Raw genomic sequence first — 21,032 nt, forward strand, 5'->3', positions numbered from 1 at the left:
CCTTGACTGGATTTTATATATGTCAAAGTACTGAAGCCAACCACATGATAACTGAGATAAATTAAAGCTCACATATTTAAGAGTTATCTTCATCATATTAATGTTTTGGGGGAAGAGGCCTACATTAGAAAGTCATTTTGGTACATAAAGCAAACAGTCAAGAAAAGATAATTAATAGCTTTCAGAATGAATACAAGGAAGTTAAGCTTACTGTCAGACTTAGCATGTAAATCACTTGCTATTAAGTGGACATCAGTTATGTGTCAGGTCTTTTCTGAACTTACAGCAAAAATGCAAACAAGTCAAAACAATATTATATGAAGAAATGGTAAGGACCCAGAAAAAAGAAACAAGACTAAAAGAATTTTCTCTAATCTTTGTCTCATTAAAAACAGAAGTATTTATACAGTCATCCATGCACTTTTTACAAACCAAGTGAAAGCAGAAAATGAATTCAAATTCAAATCTGGGCATGGTAAGTTACCCTCAAATAGAATGGAAAGATTTAAATGTTAGGTTTGCAAGGTAGAAAACAGATGGGGTCACTGGAGTACTCCCCAGACATGGAGAGATGGTATTACACACTAATTTGGTTTCATCTCAATGGTTTGTAGTGAACTTAGTCACAGCTCTGTAACAGTACATACGTATTTGCTATTCAGAAAGGAGTAAGGGTCCCCTTGACTTTTACCTTGTGACCAAGGGAGAGCAAAGCTGCTCAGTAGTGGCTAACAGGTCCTCAGACCTTTATTAAATACATCTACTATATTTCACAGTCACTACTATCCAACATATTGCTAATATTTACAAGTAATATTCAATTTGGGAAAAATGAAGCCTGCTTGCCAAAGTAGTTACTACAATTGTTTAAATATCTGACAGTGAGTTTTCAGAAGTGAAAGGAAAAGTCATGATTTACCATTACGTTTCTCTTATATCACATTAAAGGGCATGTAACTACAATGCAATTATGACAGGGTATAAAGTGACACTACTCTGAAAGATGTTAAGGCAGAGAAATTAAAAGAGAAAGCTCTGAGCCAGACTGCCAAGGGCCACAGTTCCCAGAGCAGGGGCTGGGAGTTTGGCCTAGTGGTAGAGTGCTTGCCTCGCATGCACAAAGACCAAGGTTCAATTCCTTGGTACCACATACATAGAAAAAAGCCAGAAGTGGTGCTCAAGTGGTGGAGCTCTAGCCTTGAGAAAGTCCAAGGACAGTGCTCAGGCTCTGAGCCCAAGCCCAGGACTGGCAAAAAAAAAAAAAAAAGTTCCCGGAGCATAAAAAGTATAATATATACTTATTGTCATAACTGCTAGCAAAAAAAAATAAGGTAAATAAAAGTGGCTGAGGCTTTGACAGAATCAAATGAAGTCTGGTAGGCATTCATGGACACAGAGACAGGTGCTGACGACAGGGTGCCACAGTGAACTACCTAGATCTGCACAGATGAGGCCCAGCAGAAGCGCAGGGCACCAAGAGCAGCAGCTCTCTGCTCCCTAGAGGCTGGGTTGCCCCAGAACAGTAATCACAAGTCACCGGTTTATGCAACTTGGGAAACTATCTGTAGGAGAGGGCATTTATTCATTTGGGGATTCATTTGGTGCGAATAAGCTGCACCTCAAGTAAAGTAAGTGTTCACCTTTCCAATGCCCTAAAAACTTACTACATCTTTCAAATTCAGTGCCATTCCGAACTACTGATTTCCTTATCTGCATGACCACACCACTTTGATTCTTAGGCCCAATCTGGTTTTGTCTTTCCATTGCATGTTTTATGAATGGGTAGTCTTTTACACTGGCACACCACCAAAATATGTATGTATGGATGGATGGATGTGAGAGAGACAGACAGACAGAGAGAGAGAGAGAGAGACAGACAGACAGACAGACAGAGACATACATACTAAAAATGAAAAATAAAATAATTCAGACTGGGGAAAAATACACTCATCCAAGCTGATTTAGACTTATTTTGTAGTATTTTATCCCTTCAGACATGTGGCTGTACCTTTTTTGAATACCCGTAGAACATTGAAAAGCAGAGAAGTTATTTCTAGCACAGGAAGGGAAAAGAATTCTCTACATCTTTAGGTCTCTTTTCCTAGTGTCAGCAATGAGTTTTACCTGTGGCAAATGCTTCCCAGCTACAATGATACCATTGGGTGTGCGCTCTAGGATCTGCCACACGCGGTCATAGAACCCAGGGGGAGTTCTATTCAAAGACCCATCAATCTGACGCCTGTTTAGCCAACATCTGTAGACAAAGAAAAATAACTTAGTGTTGAAAAACAAGCTTGTTCTGGTAGAAAGCAGAGCTTACAGTACGACAGAACTGTTCCAATAGGGTGAACAATAAAAGCCAAAACCCATCAATGATGCATGTCTGCCATGTGTTACTGAGGTTAGTAAATATTTCATAGTGAAAAGAGTGTGCAGAAGAGGAAATTTCCAAAACTTTAAAAAATTAAGTAGGTGAAACATTATCCTCTAGTAAGTTGTAAGGGGCTTCAGTACATGATCAAATGCTTTTCCAGTACACAAAACAGTTCTATTTAAAAAAAACATATGGAACAACCATCCCATTAAAAGATGGGCCAAAGACTTCAAGAAAGTCTTCTCTGAAGAAGAAATAAGTATGGCCTATAGACACATGAAGAAATGCTCGACATTACTGGTAATAAAAGAAATGCAAATCAAAACAATTCTAAGATTCCACCGCACTTCAGTTAGAATGGCCAGGATCAAGAAATTTAATAACAACAGATGCTGGAGGGGATGTGGCCAGAAGGGATCACTATTACACTGTTGGTGGGAGTGCAAACTCGTTCAACCACTATGGAAAGCAGTATGGCAATTCCTCAAAAGACTAAACATAGAACTTCCCTATGACCCAGCAATTCCACTCCTTGGCATTTACCCACTTGTCCAGAAACAACGACATACTAAATCCACTAGCACCACAATGTTCAGTGCAGCACTATTTACCATGGCAAAGCTATGGAACCAACCCAGATGCCCCTCAGTTGATGAGTGGATCAACAAGATGTGGTATTTATACACAACGGAATTCTATGCTGCTGTCAGAAAGAATGACATCGCTCCATTTTTAAGGAAATGGAAAGACTTAGAAAAAATCATATTAAGTGAAGTAAGCCAGACTCAAAGGAACATAGCCTCAACGGTTTCCCTCATTTGTCATAATCAGTATAAACCTTGGGCTCTCCTAGCAGAGATTTGCAATAGAGCAAAACCTAGATACATAAGGCCATATAGAATGATGCTAAATAAAAGGACCTCCAGGATATAGAAACAAAAGCAATATAATGAATGATTGTTGTCCTTAATGTACTATGTTATTTCTCATCTCTTTTGCTGTCTCTTGGTTATCACATATTGTTACAGTATCTCACTTTGTTATCTGATATATTGGATATATTTGCATTTGGTTATTTGAAATTGGATAGGGAAGGGGGGAAACAAGATGAGGGGTGGTGGGGGGGGAAAGGAAATGGGGACCAAGACGTGTGAAAGGGTATCAATGTATGTGAATTAATGCACCTTCTATCTGGCAAATATCATGTAACCCTTCTATTAATTACAATAAAAATATATGAAAAAAAGAAAATATTGACAAATCAGTGTGTGGAATCTACTAGGATAATATTAAATGCAAACTAATTTGGATTAGAAAAAAAAGAATTGTAAAGCTATAGAATCCACCTTAAAAGTGGCTCACTCTGTATTATGATGCCAATTTGTGTGTGCATGTGTGTGTACACAGGTCCTAGGGCTTGAAATCAGGACTACACAGTGTCCTTTAGCTTGCTTTCTTTTGGTGCTGGCCCTGAGATTTCAATCTAGGTGTTGTTTCTCAGCTTTTTTTTTTTTTGCTGAAGGCTGGTACTCTCCCATTTGAGCCATAGCTTTTTTGGCTTTTGCTGCTTAATTAGACACAGGCTTTTCTTCCTGGGCTGGCTTAGAACCCAAATCATCAGATCTCAGTTTCCAGAGTAGCTAAGATTACAGGTATAAGTCACGAGGACAAGGATGTCCCTTAGTTTTTTTGTTCTTTTTTGGGGGCGGAGCAGTAATTAATTGGAGGTAAAAATCTCATGGACTTCGTTGCCCAAGCTGTCTTTGAAACGTCAATCCTTCCTCAGAGCTCAGCCTCCACAGAAGGTAGGATTACAGGAACAAACCACCAGCACCTAGCTTCAAATCCAGTTTTACAAAAGGAGCACTGAGTCGGATTATTATACAGACAGAAAAGAGGCAAGGCTCTACCCCTAATCACGGAAAATTTAAACCTGAGCTTTTCCTTTTCCTGAACTTGTTGAAAAGAAGCAATGAGACGACTCTGGACTGGGTTCAAGTAAAGAGAGGCTATTAAAAACAAACGAACAAACAAAACATTCAGATACTGAGATTCCAGCTTAGGGGCAGAACACTCCATTAACTCATTAACTCATTAACTCATTAACTTTCTCTCAAGGATGGCACACTACCACTTAAGTTTTACCTCCACTTCTGGCTTTTTTGCTGGTTAACTGGGCCTGGCTTTGAACTGCAATTCTCAGATACTAGCCTCTTGAGTAGCTAAGGTTACAGACCTACACCACCAGTGTCCCATAATAAGAGAGGCTTTTAATGAGGATATGGGAATCGAGAGCTCCAACTTCAATTTACCTTGTAGTTTCACAAGTCCAATTCAAAAAAGAAAAATCTGAACCCCAAATCAACCTACGTAGCATTAACACACGCCCTTTGTCTAATAAATTTGACTTTAAATAGTGAAGAACAAAAACAACCCTAATAGGTTAAAACGAGTCAAATGCTATAGATAAAACCTGTACAGATAAAACCTTCACAAAAGTCAATGTGTGGGTCTCAGTCATCATTCCTGAGTGGAAATGGGCAGAGGCTCTGGCCCCAGCTCCTCCAGCTTGTCAGTGCCTACTTTCTTATTGGTGCAGCAAGGCTTGAAGAAATGGGTGACAATGAGAACTTCTCCAAATAGGCCTTTATAGATGATCCCATAACATATTTTCTGTCTTTTCCAATATATAAGATCTAAAAAGAAAAAAATCTAGTGTTCTGTTAGAGCCAGAAGCCATCTCTGTATCTGAGCCGTCATCTGATTGGTTTCTGTAACAAGGAGACTGAGCTGGGGAGGCACTTGTAGTGGTACTGTGAACATCAGAAATGTGACGTTTAAATTCCTTCTGCAGTTTACTGATCTGGTTGCTTTTTATCCTGTTTCCAGATAGTTTTCACTTTCTTTGGTTTCAAGGTAGTCTTTTGCCTGGGACCTGCTTGGCGTCTACCACATGATTCCAGTTTTGTTTTGTTTTGTTTTGATCCAGCTGGTCATTTCCTCCATCTTTCGACAAGCAAAACACAGGCATTGCAGATGTCTCCTGAATGGGTTTCATGCAACCCAAAGCAGCTCTGGAAATCTTTTTCATAGCGTTTGCTGTCAGTGAATGTGAACTTGAAGACTTAGCTCTGCCAATACAGCAACCGTGTATACTGCGGTACATCTTTTGTCGGGGTCTTTCTTCCCCTCTCTATCAGCAGGAGGGATAGGGAGAACACGCCCCAACCAGGATGAGCCAAGAAAGGAGAGGGCCCACTGACAGCCGCACCCAGCCCTCCTTCCCTGGAGGACCATCAGAAGTGTCAGGCACTGGTTCCTCAAGGCAAGAATTCTAACTCCCTCTTGAGGAAGTCCCTCCAGCTAATACCGGGTGCCTGAGCCTATCAGCACAAAGGTGGGCAGGACAGGGAGGTCCAAGTTTTTACCCTCACTATAAAGCAATAACACATTCGTAAGCAATGGTAAACAAGTCTAGCGCCTTGCCTTGTCTCTTGCCCCTTGCCTCTCAGCAGAAAGTGATTCACAATACCACCAATATAGCTCAAAGTAAGACATGGCATTCCTCGGCTCCCAGCCTCTTTGGCTTGTGAAAACCAAACATCTTTTCTTCTAGGTGAAAGTCTGGCTCACACACCGGACAAGCCCCCTCCTCCCCCCCCCCGCCCCCCCAACCCTCCCCCCAAGCCTCGCATATCACCTCCACAATAGCAACTTAGAAACTTAGGGAAAAGGCATGGGGAGGGAGAGGCGCAGACATCTAGAGTCCCTAGTGAAGTTCCTGGTCCCTGCTGGAACTTATAGGATTTTATTATCTTTTCTTTCATTGTCCTTGACTTGTAGGATGCCGGGGCCAGGGTTCGCAGATTGGGGTTCCTGAAATAGGGGGCAAGGACTAGGAAGAAATAGAAGAGAGACAGACACACCGGGTCCGGGATGTCCGCAGTCCAGGTAAAGACTGCCGCGTTTAATTTTCACTCCAGCTTCTTCCCTCCTTGAGACCCAGGGAACTTCCAGGTGTTACATTCATATGGTAAATCTCAGGTCATTTAAACAGAATAAGGCCAGAAAACAATAAGACAATAAAGCCATTGTCTGATGCAAATCAAGGTACAGTTTGATTCCACTCTGGCTCCCAACAGTAGGAGGCATTTTATACACCAAGGTTAAAAAGAAGTTTGGTACTTGTATACTTCCATTTTGACATGTAAACCTTTAATCTATACAGAGTTCATTTTTTAAACTTATTATTATTATTTATTTATTTTTTGTGGGTCATGGGGCTTGAACTCGGCTTGGGCGCTGTCCCTGAGCTCTTTAGCTCAAGACTACCACCCTACTAAAGAGTCTCAGGTCCATTTGTGCCTGGGCTGGCTTTGAACCTTGATCCTCAGATCTTAGCCTCCTGAGTAGCTAGGATTACAGGCATGAGCCACCATGTCCGGCCTACATAGAGTTCATTCTTGTTTGTCTTTTTGTCAATAGCTACCCAGTTGTCCTATGGCTATTTACATAAGAAGTCCATCTCTAACCCAGTGACTGGAGATGCCACTTTCATTGTATACTAAATTGTTATTGGAACTGTATTAAATTTACCACTGATATCTTTAAAATATTACCTATTCCAAGAATAATACTTTTCAATTTACTTTTAGAATTTTCTAACTTTTGGAATTGTCCAAGTATTTTCTAACTTTGGGAAACGACAGGCACACAGGTGCTCAGTATATATTGTTTAAATAATGCTCATTTTGGAATTAAAACTGAATATTAACATCAAGATAATCCACACCTATTTATTTTGCTCTTATTTCAAGGTAAGCACAAGTTAAGTTTATAAATGGTTTAGCCTTGAAGATGATAATCTACATAGGAAGACAGAAGGCTACTGCTCTACCATTTGAGGCACAGTGCCACTTCCAGCTTTTTTGGTGGTTTACTAGAGATAAGAGTCTCATAGACTTTCCTGCCTAGGCTGGCTTTGAAATGTGACTCTCAGATATTAGCCTCCTTAGTAGCAAGGACAGGAGTGAGTTAGCTGTTGATGCCCAGACTGGCTGGATTGTAACTCTTATTAGTGTCTTATTTGTTTCATATGCATAGCGAGTTAAAATCATGATGTATCTGTATTAAAATTCCCTAATTACCTTCCATTCTGTTGAGGCTGGAGAATATCCAGCAGAAGTTGTTTCACTTCACTGGGTGACAGCTGATATAAGTCTATGGCTGAACTGTCTCCACCACGGATCTGTAGTTCATATTCCATAGCATGGATGATCCATCTGAAACAAAAAAGTATGAATAGATAACTCTGGAAATAAAATCACCTTGTGCTTTCTCAAGAATACCCAACAACATTGATTCACCAATTTCCTGAACCACTGATAGAATCGCTTTCAACGACTATGTGACATCATCAGACTCTTATTAAAAACGGGGCCTGTTCATCATAAATAGAATGTAAGACATGAAAATAGTTAAGTACTAAAAATCTTATCAAGTGATATTACCAATTCAGTATAATAGGATACATAGTATGAAAATAACTTTCATAATATATTTTCTTAATTACCAGAAACATGCAAAAACAAATGGGACACAGTGTATTTTATGAAACAGACTAGGCTGTGCCATAATAGAAATAAAATGAACATTTAAGAATACTCATTTCTTTTATTTTTCACTACCCTTTGGGGGTAGGCAGGGAATACAGAAGTGCCTCCATCCAAAATAAAAAGATGTCATTAGTTGTGATTTAATTACAGTGTATATTAAGAAACGTACTTTAACCAATGGATTTTGGAATGGCCAAAATACTTAATTATTCTATAAATAAGTGATTTTATTTTTTAAGCTGAGAAGCTTTTAAAAAGTATTTCTACAGTTTCATTTCATTTCTTTTATGTACTATATTGTGAGGAAAGAAGTAGTTATGAAAATCATAGAAACTTTGGTAATAACATTGTGCTTTAGGTTATCAAAAGTCTATATACTATTAGGAAAAGTCAGGGAATTACATTCACATGGCAGTGCTTTAGCCTGAAATCCTCTGGTGAACACTGAATAACAGTGCACCTCGACAGAATGTGCTTTCATTCCCCCATGTTGTCTGTCCTGTGACGCTGGGGGCTATGCACAGAAGCAAACACCTAGTTACAGCAGTGAGGATTTAAAGTAGCTGCACCCAGACTTGGCAACTCTCTTCACCCATTTCCTTGAAAGACAATCCACAGGAAGCCAGAGATTAAAAAATTATATATATATATATATATATATATATGACAAATTGAAGTCCTTCTTTTCGCCAAGTTTGCTTTGCAAAGCAACAGTGATGCATCCCCACTGGATGGATTTAATAGCTTAGTGCAAAGAAAGAATTAAGAAGGATGAACCTCCCCAGATCAACAAGAAGTAGTATCTACCAGGCATAGCTCCTTGCCTATTCCTGCCGCAAGAGGAGCTACGGTTATACAGGAAAACCTTGAGGGGGGAGAATGATGTAAAACCTCAATTTAGATCCTACAAAATTAAGAAAAGTGAGGGAAGGGTTGGGTTGGGAAGGATGGGTAAGAATGCTGAAAGAGGTAACATTGATCAAGATGCTTTGTTGAATGGCAATTCCTTTGTATAACTACTTGAAGATAATTTAAAAAAAAGAAAACCTTTAAAATAAACTCTTTTTGTAAGTTGATTATTTAATTGTCTGTAGTATTAGGATTGAATTTAAGGCCTTGGGTTTGCTAAAATGACTTCACTATTTGAGTCATTCTTAAAGTCCTTTTGCTATGGTTTGTTTTTTCAGTTAGTCTTACACTTTTGCCTAAAAACAAGAGTTGGACTAAGCCTATATTATTGGTAAAGATTAGGACTTCTCTGCTTGTTAACATTAGTGCCAGTGATTGTATCTAACCAAAATGTTTATACTAGCACAAAAGTATGAGGAACACAGTTATTTTCCATACTTTGATGTTAACATCACTTATAGTTTACGTTGTTAGTTTTATTTAAAGAATAGCTCCATTGAGAAGAAAGAATCTCTCCTTTAAGTACAAATTTTGATCTTTAATTTGTAGGTGAGATATAGAGTTCTCTTTTATTTGTTAATTTATATATTTTATTTCTTTCTCTTTAAAATTAAATGTGGAGATTTTTTAGACCAAAAATTGGGTTCTAGGAACATAACCACTAATGTTATGTATGGGCTTTGTTTTTAAAAGATTCTGATTTAAAAAATGTTATTTTGGGAATAATCAGAAAAATTTGAGCATGAAATGAGTATCTGGTGATATTAAGGAATCATTGCAGAAGTGATACTGTGGTTAAAGGAATAGAGCACTAGTGTTGAGCTGAAGAACCCAGGGACAGCACCCAGGTCCAGAGTTCAGGCCCTATGACTGTCAAAAAAAAAAAAGTTTTGGGCTGGGAGTGTGGTCTAGTGATAGAGTACTTGCCTAGCATGCAAGAAGCTTTGGCTTCGATTCCTTGGTTCCACATACACAGAAAAAAATCGGAAATGGTGATGTGGCTCAAGTGGTAAAGTGCTAGTCTTGAAAAAGCTCAAGGACAGTGCCCACACCCTGAGTTCAAGCCCAGGATTGGAAAACAAACAAACAAACAACAACAAAAAAAAAACAAAGGAGTCATTGCTAATGCAATTCGGTACATAATAGTATTATGATCATTTAGGAAAATATCTTATTTGACTATAAGGGTTCGTGCCTGTTATTCTAGCACTTGGAAGGTAGAGACAGGGGTTTGAGGTCAGCTTGGACCCTGTCAAAAAGGAAATCAAATAACAAAAACACAAAATATCCTTATTACACACACACATACACACACTTATATACACTCACTAGAAAATTAAGGGGTGAAGTTCCAGCTATGTAGGACTTGCTTTATTATGTACTATAACAACATTAACAACAAGATAAATAAAAGATATGTGCTCAAATCTGTTTTCTTAAGCAGGCTGACTGAAGTTTTCCTCTCTGGCCAAAATCTCCAGATGCCCCACAGTACATAAATGGATCAAGAAAATGTGGTATATATACACAAAGGAATGCTATGCTGCCATCAGAAAGAATGACAACACCAGATTTTTAGGAAAATGGGAAGACTTGGAAAAAAATCATATTAAGTGGAATAGGCTAGACCAAAAGAAACACAGACTCCATGGTTTTCCTCATTTATAATAATTAGCATATGTCTAGGAATTTCTTACCAGAGGGTCACAGTTACTCAATGGCTAGGTACCTATGACCATATAAGATGACACTGAGCAAAATAAACTCCAGGGTATGGGAAAAAAAAAAGGATTTTCTCTGTGGTTGGTTTTTGAAATGTACTATATGAAATTATTTCTTTTTTCAGTTGCATTTTTCTTCCTATTGTTCATTCCCTGTTATCACTGTATCTGATTTTTAGTATCTGGTGTATTGTACATACATTTATTTGAATTAGGGAAGGGAAGAGGATCAACAAAATGGTGAGACAGTTTGGCCTAGTGGTAGAGTGCTTGCCTAGCATGCACAAAGACCCTGGTTCAATTCCTCTGTACCACATACATAGAAAAAGCTGGAAATAGTGCTGTGACTCAAATGATAGAGCTCTAGCCTTGAGAAAATCCAAGGACAGCACTCAGCCCCTGAGTTCAAGCCCCAGGACTGGAAAAAAAAAAATGGTGAGACAAAGGACAAAGGGTGAACAAGTGTAACAGCAATACAAGACCACATGTGGAGGAAATCAACTCTACAACTTGGGGGCGGGGGGGAGAAAAATATGGGAGGTGGTAACAATTTCCAGCAAGAAATGTATGACTGCCTTACATATGTAACTGTAACCCCTTTGTACATCACTCTGAAAATAAAACTAAATAAAAGATGAATGAATCAAGAAGATGTGGTACTTACATACAATGGCATTCTATGCTGCCACCAGAAAGAATGACATCCCCCCATTTGTAAGGAAATGAAAGGACTTGGAAAAAATCCTATTAAGTGAACTAAGCCAGACCAAAAGGAACATAGGTTCCATGGTTTCCTTGTTTGTAATAATTAGTACACATCTAGGACTCTCCTAGCATAAGATCATAATATCTATGTATATATGGTTAAATAGGATGAGACTAAACAACATGAACTCTAAGATACAGACAAGAGGTTTATCTTTGTTATTGTTGTTCTCAATGTACTATGTGCAGTTATTTCTTTTCTCTTTTTTTCTCCCTTATGGTTAACCTCATGTGGTTACTGTGTCTGACTTTTTAACCTGGTGTATTATATATGTTTATTTGAAATAGGGAAGGGAAGGGGGGAAACAAGATGATTGAGAGGGGTTAAGCAGAGGGAAAGGGGGACAAAAACATGAGAAAGGGTATCAATGTTTTAGAAGTAATACACTTACTACCTGATGAATCTAACTGTAACCCCTCTATACATTACCCCAATCCCCCCCCCAAAAGACTCCTAACATGGTTTATTTAAAAAAAAATCCTATGACAGAAAAGCGTAAAAAAACCCAAATAAACAGAAAACCAAAAACAAAAATAAAAAACGTGTGAGCAGATAAAGAGAAAAAATTTTTCCAATGGCTTAAGTACATATCATTTAGGAAGATGAGCAGCCAGTTTTCTGACAGGAACTACATAGTCTTTGATAGATTGCAATACAAAACCTGAATTAAAGGGAGAATATCACTATGATTTATCAGTTGACTGGTAGGTGTATAATTGAATCATGTCACAAATAAAGACCAAAACATTTTTCTCTGGAAAAAAATATAAATAAAAGGTAATATTACCATGTAAAAGTAGGTATAGTATGTAGGAATTTATCAAGTAATTCTGTTAACACATTTTATAAGTCAAAAAAGTAATAGGATTAAATATGAATTCTGCCATCAATTCTGTCCCAGTGGCAAACTGTTTTCAGATATAAGTAGTATTAACCCATTTAATTTACTTTATACACTTATTCTGAAAAAAGGTCTTTATAGAGATACAACATACATGTCATAAAATCAGCCAGTTTAAAAAAAAGGAATTATTTTGAGGAACAAATAATATAATGCATGTAAAAAGCTTTGGGGATTTTAAGATCACAAAACAATTAGTTAACTTCTGTTATTTGACTTCTGAAATTCAAGTTCTGGGAGCATGTGTGTGCATGCACGCAATGGCCCTGTAGCTTGAGCTCTGGGCCTGAACACTGACTCAGAGCTTTCCTGTTCACATTAGTATTCTAATACGTGAGCCACGGCTCCATTTCAAACTTTTTTGGGCAGCTAATTGGAGAGGAGTCTCAGGGACTCAGGCTGGCTTTGAACTCTACTTCTTTGTTCTCAGTTTCCTGACCAGCTAGGATTATAGGTCTAAGCCACTGGCATCTGACTGTATTATAAATTAATAATTCAAGTCTTAGAGTTCTTTTTAAGTACGAGATTGAATTATGTAGCATTGTTTTTTGTTTTTAAAGGTTTCCAAGCTGGTATGGAGGCTCATGCCTGTAATCCTCGCTACACAGGAGGCTCATGTCTGAGGATCTCAGTTGAGAGCCAGCCCAGTCACTAAAGACCATGAGACTCTTACCTCTAATTAATCACTAGAAAATGTGAAGTGGCACTGTGGCTTAAGGGATAGGGCAATAGCCTTCAGCTGAAGAGCTCAGGGACGACACTCAGGCCCTAGGGGAGGGCGCTATCCTTGAGTTGAAGAGAGTCCAGGTCCAGAATTCAAGCCCCATGACCCACAAAAACAAAAAACAAAAAAACGTTTCCAGTTAATTTCTGGCCACATCCCCGCCAGCATCTGCTGTTATTAGATTTCTTGATAGTGGTCATTGTTAAAACTAAACATAGGCCAAGTACTGGTGGCTGATGCCAGTAATCCTAGCTACTCAGGAGGAGGTTCAGCCAAAGGAGCTTAGGAACAAGGCAGTTCAAAGACTGGCAAAAACTATTTTTTGTTTTTGTCGGTAGTGGGGCTTGAATTCTGGGCCTGGGAGCTGTTCCTGAACTCTTCAGCTAAAGGCTACTGTCCTACAGAGTGCCACGTCTGGTTTTCTAGTGGTTAATTGGAAACTTAGTCTTTATTGCCCAGGCTGGCTTTCAACAATTATTCTCATATATCACTAACTCTCAGGACTACAGGCATGAGCCATGCGCCCACCTTGGCAAAAACTTTTTGTGTGTGTGTGTGTTTCATGGGACTTGAATTCTGCCGGGGCGCTGTCCCTGTGCTCTTCAGCTCAAGGCTACCATTCTACCCTTGAGCCAAGCCCCACTTCCCATTTTCTAGGGGTTAATTGGAGATAAGAGCCTCAAGTCCTTTTGTGCATGGGCTGGCTTTGAACCTTGATCTTCAGATCTCAGCCTCTTGAATAGTTAGTATTACCAGTGTGAGCCGCTGCCTGGCGCAAAAACTTTTTGTAAATTAAAGTAGGATATTGTTTATACAATATACCAGTATACAAAGTCAGATACAGTAACCTCATGAGATTAACCATAAGTGGAAAAAAAGAGAAAGAAATAACTTCACATACTACATTAAGAATGGCAATCACACACTCTCTCCAATTCTCTTCAATATAGTGCTGGAACCCTTAGCCAGAGCAATAAGGCAAGAAAAGGACAGCAAAAGGATCCACATAGGGAAAGAAGAAATTAAACTATCCCTATTCGCAGATGACATGATCCTCTACTTGAGTGACCCAACAAACTCCACTTCCAAACTCCGAGAATTAATAAACTACTTTAGCAAAGTGGCAGGATACAAAATTAACCTTCAGAAGTCAGTAGCCTTCTTGTACACCAACAATACACAAACAGAAGGCCAAATCAAGAAAATGATCCCATTCGCAATAGCCCCCAAAAGAATAAAACACTTAGGAATTAACCAAAGATGTAAAGGAATTATTTAATGAAAACTATAAAAGCCTAATGAAAGAAATTAAAGAGAACACTAGGAAAAGGAAAGACATCCCATGCTCATGGCTAGGGAGAACCAACATAGTGAAAATGGCTATACTGCCAAAATTGATACACAAATTCAATGCAATCCCCATCAAAATGCCAAAGACATTCTTTACTGAAATAGAAGATATAATCCAAAGATTCATAGGGAACAAGAAAAGACCTAGATCCATTCATCAACTGAGGGACATCTAGGTTGGTTCCTTGGTATTTGTACACAATGGAAATCTATGCTGCTGTCAGAAAAAACAACATTGCCCCATTTGTTAGGAAGCTAAGTGAAAGGACCTTTAGGATATTGAAACAAAAGCCATATAATGAATGATTGTTGTCCTTAATGTACTATGTTATCTCTCATCTCTTTTGCTGTCCCTTGGTTATCTCATATTGTTACAGTATCTCACTTTGTTATCTGATATATTAGATATATTTGTATTTGGTTATTTGAAATTGGATAGGGAAGGGGGGAAAACCAAGATGGGGGGGGGGGTAATGGGGACCAAGACATGTGAAAGGGTATCAATGTATGTGAATTAATGTACCTTCTATCTGGCAAATTTCATGTAACCCTTTTATTAATTACAATAAAAATATTTTTAAAAAAGAGAAGACCTAGAATAGCCAAAACAATTCTAGGCAAAAAGAGCAATGCAGGTGGTATAACAATACCAGACTTCAAAATCTACTATAGAACCATAATAATGAAAAACTCTGGGTATTGGCACAAAAACAGACCAGAAGACCAGTAAAACAGAAGATTCAGAAATAGAACCACATACCTATGGCCAACCTGTATTTGACAAAGGAGCCAAAGATATATAGTGGAACAAACACAGACTATTCAATTATTCGTGATGGCAAAACTGGGCAGTCATGTGCAGAAAACTAAAACTTGATCCTAGCCTTTCGCCATGCACAAGCATTAACTCAAAGTGGATCAAAGACCTCAATGTCAGACCGGAAACCGTGAAACTGCTACATGATAAAGTAGGAGAGACACTGAACTCATAGGCACAGGCAAAAGATTCCTGAACAGAATCCCAGGGTCACAACAGATTGGAGAGAGACTCGATAACGGGACTACCTAAAAATAAAAAGTTTCTGTACAGATAAAAACATAGTCGCAAAAGTAGAGAGTCAGCCAACCAACTGGGAAAAGATATTCACCAATAATACATCTGACAAATGCTTAATATCCAGTATCTACAGGGAACTCAAGAAACTAATCCCCCCCAAACCCAACAAACCATTCACTATATGGGCAAGGGAACTAAAGAGAGACTTATCAGAAGAGGAGATTAAAATGGCAGAAAAGCATATGAGAAAATGTTCATCATCTATGGTCATAAAGGAAATGCAAATAAAAACAACCCTAAGATACCACCTTACCCCAACAAGAATGGCCAAGATTTTGAATTCAGACAATGACAGTTGCTGGCGGGGTTGTGGAGGAAAAGGAACCCTACTGCACTGCTGGTGGGATTGTAAACTAGTTCAGCCACTCTGGAAAGCAGTGTGGAGGTTTCTTAAAGAACTGAAAATTGACCTTCCCTATGATCCCGCCATACCACTTCTAGACATCTAACATGAACATCATAACTCAAGATATGATAAAGACACCTGCTCAGCTATGTTCATCTCTGCACTATTCACAATAGCCAGGTGATGGAAACAATGCAGATGCCCTACTGCAGATGAATGGATACAGAAAATGTGGTGTATATATACACAATGGAATTCTACATAGCCAACAGACAGGATAAAATAATGGCATTCGCAGGGAAGTGGATGAATCTAGAGTGAATCATGTTGAGTGAGACAAGTCAAGACCTAAGAAACAAAAGGCACATGGTATCCTTAATATGTGGCTATTAAATACAAAGAGTACAAGAGTGAAGACTCAATATTTGCATACCCAATGCTATGGACATGGTAATGGAAATATAAACATAACTATATAGACATAAAAACCTATGACTCTATAGACATAATGTTTTATTTCATAAATTAATGTTTCTATGACATACAAACCCTTAGCCTAATTTTAAGTTCTAAAAACTAAGCCCCGGTGATTGCATATAGAGATTCCCTTCTTGAATACTTGTTTGTTAAACTTGTCATTTGAAATATAATGTAAAAATCAATGTTAATACATTCTTTAATAAAAAAAGGAATGGCAATCACAAAAGTAAACCTCCTGTTTCATTAACTTAGAGTTCATTTTGTTTAGTCTCATCCTACATGAGCTATGTACACAGGTTTTGAACAAGATGATTGGGAGGTGGGAGGGTAAGGGGGACAAAAACAAGAGAAAGGGTATCAAGGTTTTGAACATAATGTACCCACCACCCGACGAATGTAACTAACTTCTCTACACATTATTCCAATAATAAAATGAAATAATAAAACAAAATATAAAAAAGTAGGATATTAAAAAATTAGTACTGTACAAAAAGGCAATCAGAGACCTAAAACATTTTCCCTTGAGCTTCTTCCTGCTATTTATAAAATCTCAGCAGTGTCATGAGTCATTAATAGTCAACTTGGTTATTATCAGTCAGCAAAGAAAAAAGATAACTTTTTCATTTACTGAGAACAAATGAGTATGATTTGTCATATTAATTAAAATATATTCACCTCTTCTAAATTACTGACCAAATTAGTTTACACCTTGGATTTTTCAAACAGGACTAAAAAGAGTAAGACACTCGATATAAGCTACTAAAATAGCTGTGGCAAGAACTGGAAAAAGGAAATGACTGAGTGAGCAGTAGTTAAGAAAATCTAAATCATTTTTATCCATTTTAAGAACTACTAATAAAAAAAGGCAAAGGCAAAATCTGACTTCTTTTTGTCATTCCTACTGACAAGGTCACAAACTTGGTTTGACAGTAACAGAATAAAAGCACTTAAATGCAAAAATGGGGAAGAAAAGAGAGGAAGATAGGAAAGAAGACACATGGAAGGTCAAAAGAACAGCAGTTATCCTTGGACCCAGATCCTTATAAATTCAGTCTGTCTAAAGTAGTAGACACATGCTCTACTTGCCAATAAGCAAATAAGACAGTGGCAGATACACACCACTGGCCAAGTCAACCTTCACACATATCAAGGTTGGACTCCAGGATGACATATTCCTCAGGACTGCAAAAATGTGCAAAGAGGCAGACAACTATTTCAGTAGAATCCTGGGAATCAATTTATTCTTCTAAAGCGCTCCTGTTGTACAGTTAGTAAGGATACTATTGTATGTATCAGCATTTTAAAAAAGACTTTTCTTTTGTAATATATGTCAATCTAATAGTGGAATATGAACTAAAGTGCACAGAAATCTTATACCACTCATAAACCAAATGAATGATAGTTTCTGAAAAGTTCCATAAATAATAGCATTGATTCTCACAAGGAAACAAATTTTAGCTATTTTTTAGATATTATTTCAAGATAATAAGTAGGACTTGCTGATTGCTATTAATGCAAACATTTTACCAAGCCATATGTTATGAACTGGATTATATATTTTTGTACAATCCTATGTTGAAGCTCTCTCTAAGTGATGGTCTTTGGGATGTGACTAGATAACATTACGATGGTGGAGACTTTGTGATGGGATGAGTGACCATGAGAAGAGACACAAGAGAAAGAGTTCTCTCTCTACCATGTAAAGATACAGTGGAAAAAATGGCTGCCCATAAGTCAAGAAGAAACCAGTTTTAGTCAGCACCTTGACCTTGGAATTTCCAGCCTGCAGATGGTAAGAAAATAAATTTCTATTATTTAAGTCAGGTTATTTATCATATTTTGTTGTGGAAACCCAAAAGATAACTACTATATTACATAGTAGATGATGAGAAATTGCAAGAAGGGATCACAGTGCCTGATTCACACTATTCTGTAGAGGGTGACCGGCTGATGAGGCAAATTGAGTTTACAGTTTGGTAAACAGAGAACAATCACTCCTTCCCTGATAGAATCACAGCAAAAACAAAGGTAAGCAGGTATCATCTGACTGATACTGTCTACTAAATGTCCAAAGCAAAGATTTCTGAATGCTAATGAACTTAGAGCTGGCATCACCTCTTCTTTCCTTTAGCACTTAAAAAGCAATACTACAGTTGGTAACTCTGATACCAACAGTTTTCCCTGATCAGTGACTTTTGAGCCACAGATGATGTTCTGGGTATCAGAGGACATGCTATATCTAGATTATAATTGCTTACAGAAATGTCTTGGCAGTAGGAAAAGTGGAGATGAAAAAGAACTGATAACACGTATCCTTGGGTTATCTGCTATTGAAGTCTGACTGACAGACCTGCAGCAGAAAGCAGTTGATTGGAGGTCTTTACAGTAATGGGGCTGTCAAGAACCTGATCTATTTCAACATGAAAGCTGCTGTGCAAATCAATAATAAGACAGCAAATCAAATCATTATCAGAGTAGAATGCTATTTCTGTGAGCAGGTTAATTTTGTTCACAGGAGTGCCTGATAGCAGTAAAGTTGAAGAAATTACATTGGCAGGATTAACCTTGGATAAAGAAAAGAAAAAACCCAACGACAACATAGTACTATTGCTCTAAAAAGCAACAGACGCAATGGATGAAGAAACTGACAATTTTAAAGAAAGAAAAAGAGAAAGAGAGAGAGAGAGAGAGAGAGAGAGAGAGAGAGAGAGAGAGAGAGAGAGAGAGAGAGAGAGAGAGAGAAAGAAAGAAAGAAAGAAAGAAAGAAAGAAAGAAAGAAAGAAAGAAAGAAAAGAGAGAGACTTGGAGGAACTGACCACTGGTGGCTTATAACTGTAATCCTAGCTATTCAGGAGGCTGAGATTGTGGTTCGAAGCTGACCTAGGTAGTAAAGTCTATGATACTCTTATCTCCGATTAAGCACCAAAACAACTGGGAGTGGAGATGTAGCTCAAGAGTTAGAATGCTAGCCTTGAGCACAAAAACTCAGGGATTGAGCCCAGACTTTGAGTTTAAGCCCTAGCACCAACACCAAAATAAAAATTTAAAAAAACCTCAAAGGTTAAATCACAAAGAAGTCTACACAGTGCATTGGGAATTCTGTTGTACCAGAAGGGTACATAAATGCATTTATTGCATTTTATGTTACTTGAGGGTAGGAATGGGAGGGAGAATGATTGAAGGAGTAACATTGTGTATTCTACTCATAATCTGACTTATGGAGTTGTTACCTCTTTGTACAACTACTTAATAATAAAATTTAAAAAATAAGAATAGGAAGTGGGGCTGTGGCCCAAGTAGTAGAGTGCTAGCTTTGAGCTGAAGAGCTCAGGGACAGAGCCTAGGCTGAGAGGTCAAGCCCCATGACTGACCAAAACAAACAAACAAACAAACAAACCAAATGTTTTTATTTATTATGTTCATTCTATCCATGAAAGGTGTCATTCCAAAATCATGGTGGCATCAAAACCTGATCCAATCTGTAAATAATATTTTGGGGTAATTAACTGCACCATTCTCCTAATAAGTAAAGACATGTGCTTCACTTTGATATAGTCTACATGTGCGACCGGATTTTCATATAAACACCCTTTTAACTTGGGTCATTTCCTCACAGACATGACTTGAATCTCTTCTTATACTTAATCCCATTATTATATGGCACAAACTAAGCATATTTGTCTAAGTTAAACATGCTTTAATTCTCTCTAGATGAGCTAACTTTCATTTTTCTTAAATTTTCTTTTACTAGCTTAAGTTAAACCACTGAAATCTGCTTATATTTTTAAGCAATTGAATATTCATTGAGCATCTTCAATGAGACAGATGTGAAAGAAAAGATCTAGTCTCTATCATGAGAAAAAGAAAATGAAAAACTAAAAAATATGTACATACTGCCAAATAAATGAGTCATTATGATTTTGGTGGAACTGGGGGATGTACATAGCCTTATTATACTAATCTTTATGTTTTTATTTGATATTTAAAAAACAGTTGATGCAGTCCCACTTATCAAGTCTTATATTGACATCTTATGTTAAGTGAAGTTAAATCATGCCCAAAGAGATAAAGGATGCATATTTTCCCTTATATGTGGAAGCTAAATTTAGCTTATAACCTTCTAAGTAAATCTGGTTGGCAGTATGCAGTATACAAACGTATTAACTGAATATGGTAGATTCAAGGGAGAATTCAAATAGTGTAATTCCTTAGAGATGCAAAATGAAAGTTCAGTAAAATAAAAGGGTCAGGTGAGGTCAAGGAGCAAGGGGCAGACAAATGAAGAGAGGAAAAACAAAGTCAAGAACCAATGTATATCTTACAAAATTAAGAAGAGTTAAAAAAAAAAAAGAACAGTAAGGGAAGTAGTGGGTAGGAAAAGATGAGTGAAAGCATTGAAAGAGATGACATTTCTCAAAATATGTACATAAACTTCTTTGTTAAATGGTAACTCCTTTGTATAACTAAAGATAATAAAAGTTTTAAATACATAAAACAGAACAGATAAAAGGACCAGGAGAAATCAATACATTCATAGGAATACTGAGAAATTATCAAGTCAATACCAGCAGTCAAGCATCATGCAGAACAGAAATAATGATATTGAAATCCAATTATTTAGTTAGAAGATATATACACCTAACTCACATTAACATCCCCCTAAGTTTATATCAACAAAAAAACAAAATATATTCTTTTCAAACATTTGTTATTTTCTAAGCTCACTTGT

General features: G+C 37.6%; 1 protein-coding gene and 1 pseudogene across 2 annotated transcripts in view; both read right to left on the reverse strand.

The window, feature by feature from the left end:
* Phkb (phosphorylase kinase regulatory subunit beta) overlaps nucleotides 1-21,032 on the reverse strand; it is a 210,914-nt gene that overhangs the window by 4,284 nt on the left and 185,598 nt on the right. For both annotated transcript variants that reach the window (XM_090357682.1, XM_090357683.1), the window contains exons 27-28: nucleotides 7,522-7,656; nucleotides 2,125-2,254 (exon numbers count right to left, since the gene is read on the reverse strand). In XM_090357682.1, the coding sequence (XP_090213808.1) occupies nucleotides 2,125-2,254; nucleotides 7,522-7,656 (265 nt within the window). The remainder of the gene's footprint in view (nucleotides 1-2,124; nucleotides 2,255-7,521; nucleotides 7,657-21,032) is intronic.
* Nucleotides 4,895-5,978, reverse strand: LOC150047174 (SIN3-HDAC complex-associated factor-like; annotated as a pseudogene).

The sequence above is a fragment of the Megascapheus bottae genome, chromosome 24, assembly GCF_031878675.1.
Source record: "Megascapheus bottae isolate mThoBot1 chromosome 24, mThoBot2.hap1, whole genome shotgun sequence".
NCBI classification, from domain to species: domain Eukaryota; kingdom Metazoa; phylum Chordata; class Mammalia; order Rodentia; family Geomyidae; genus Megascapheus; species Megascapheus bottae.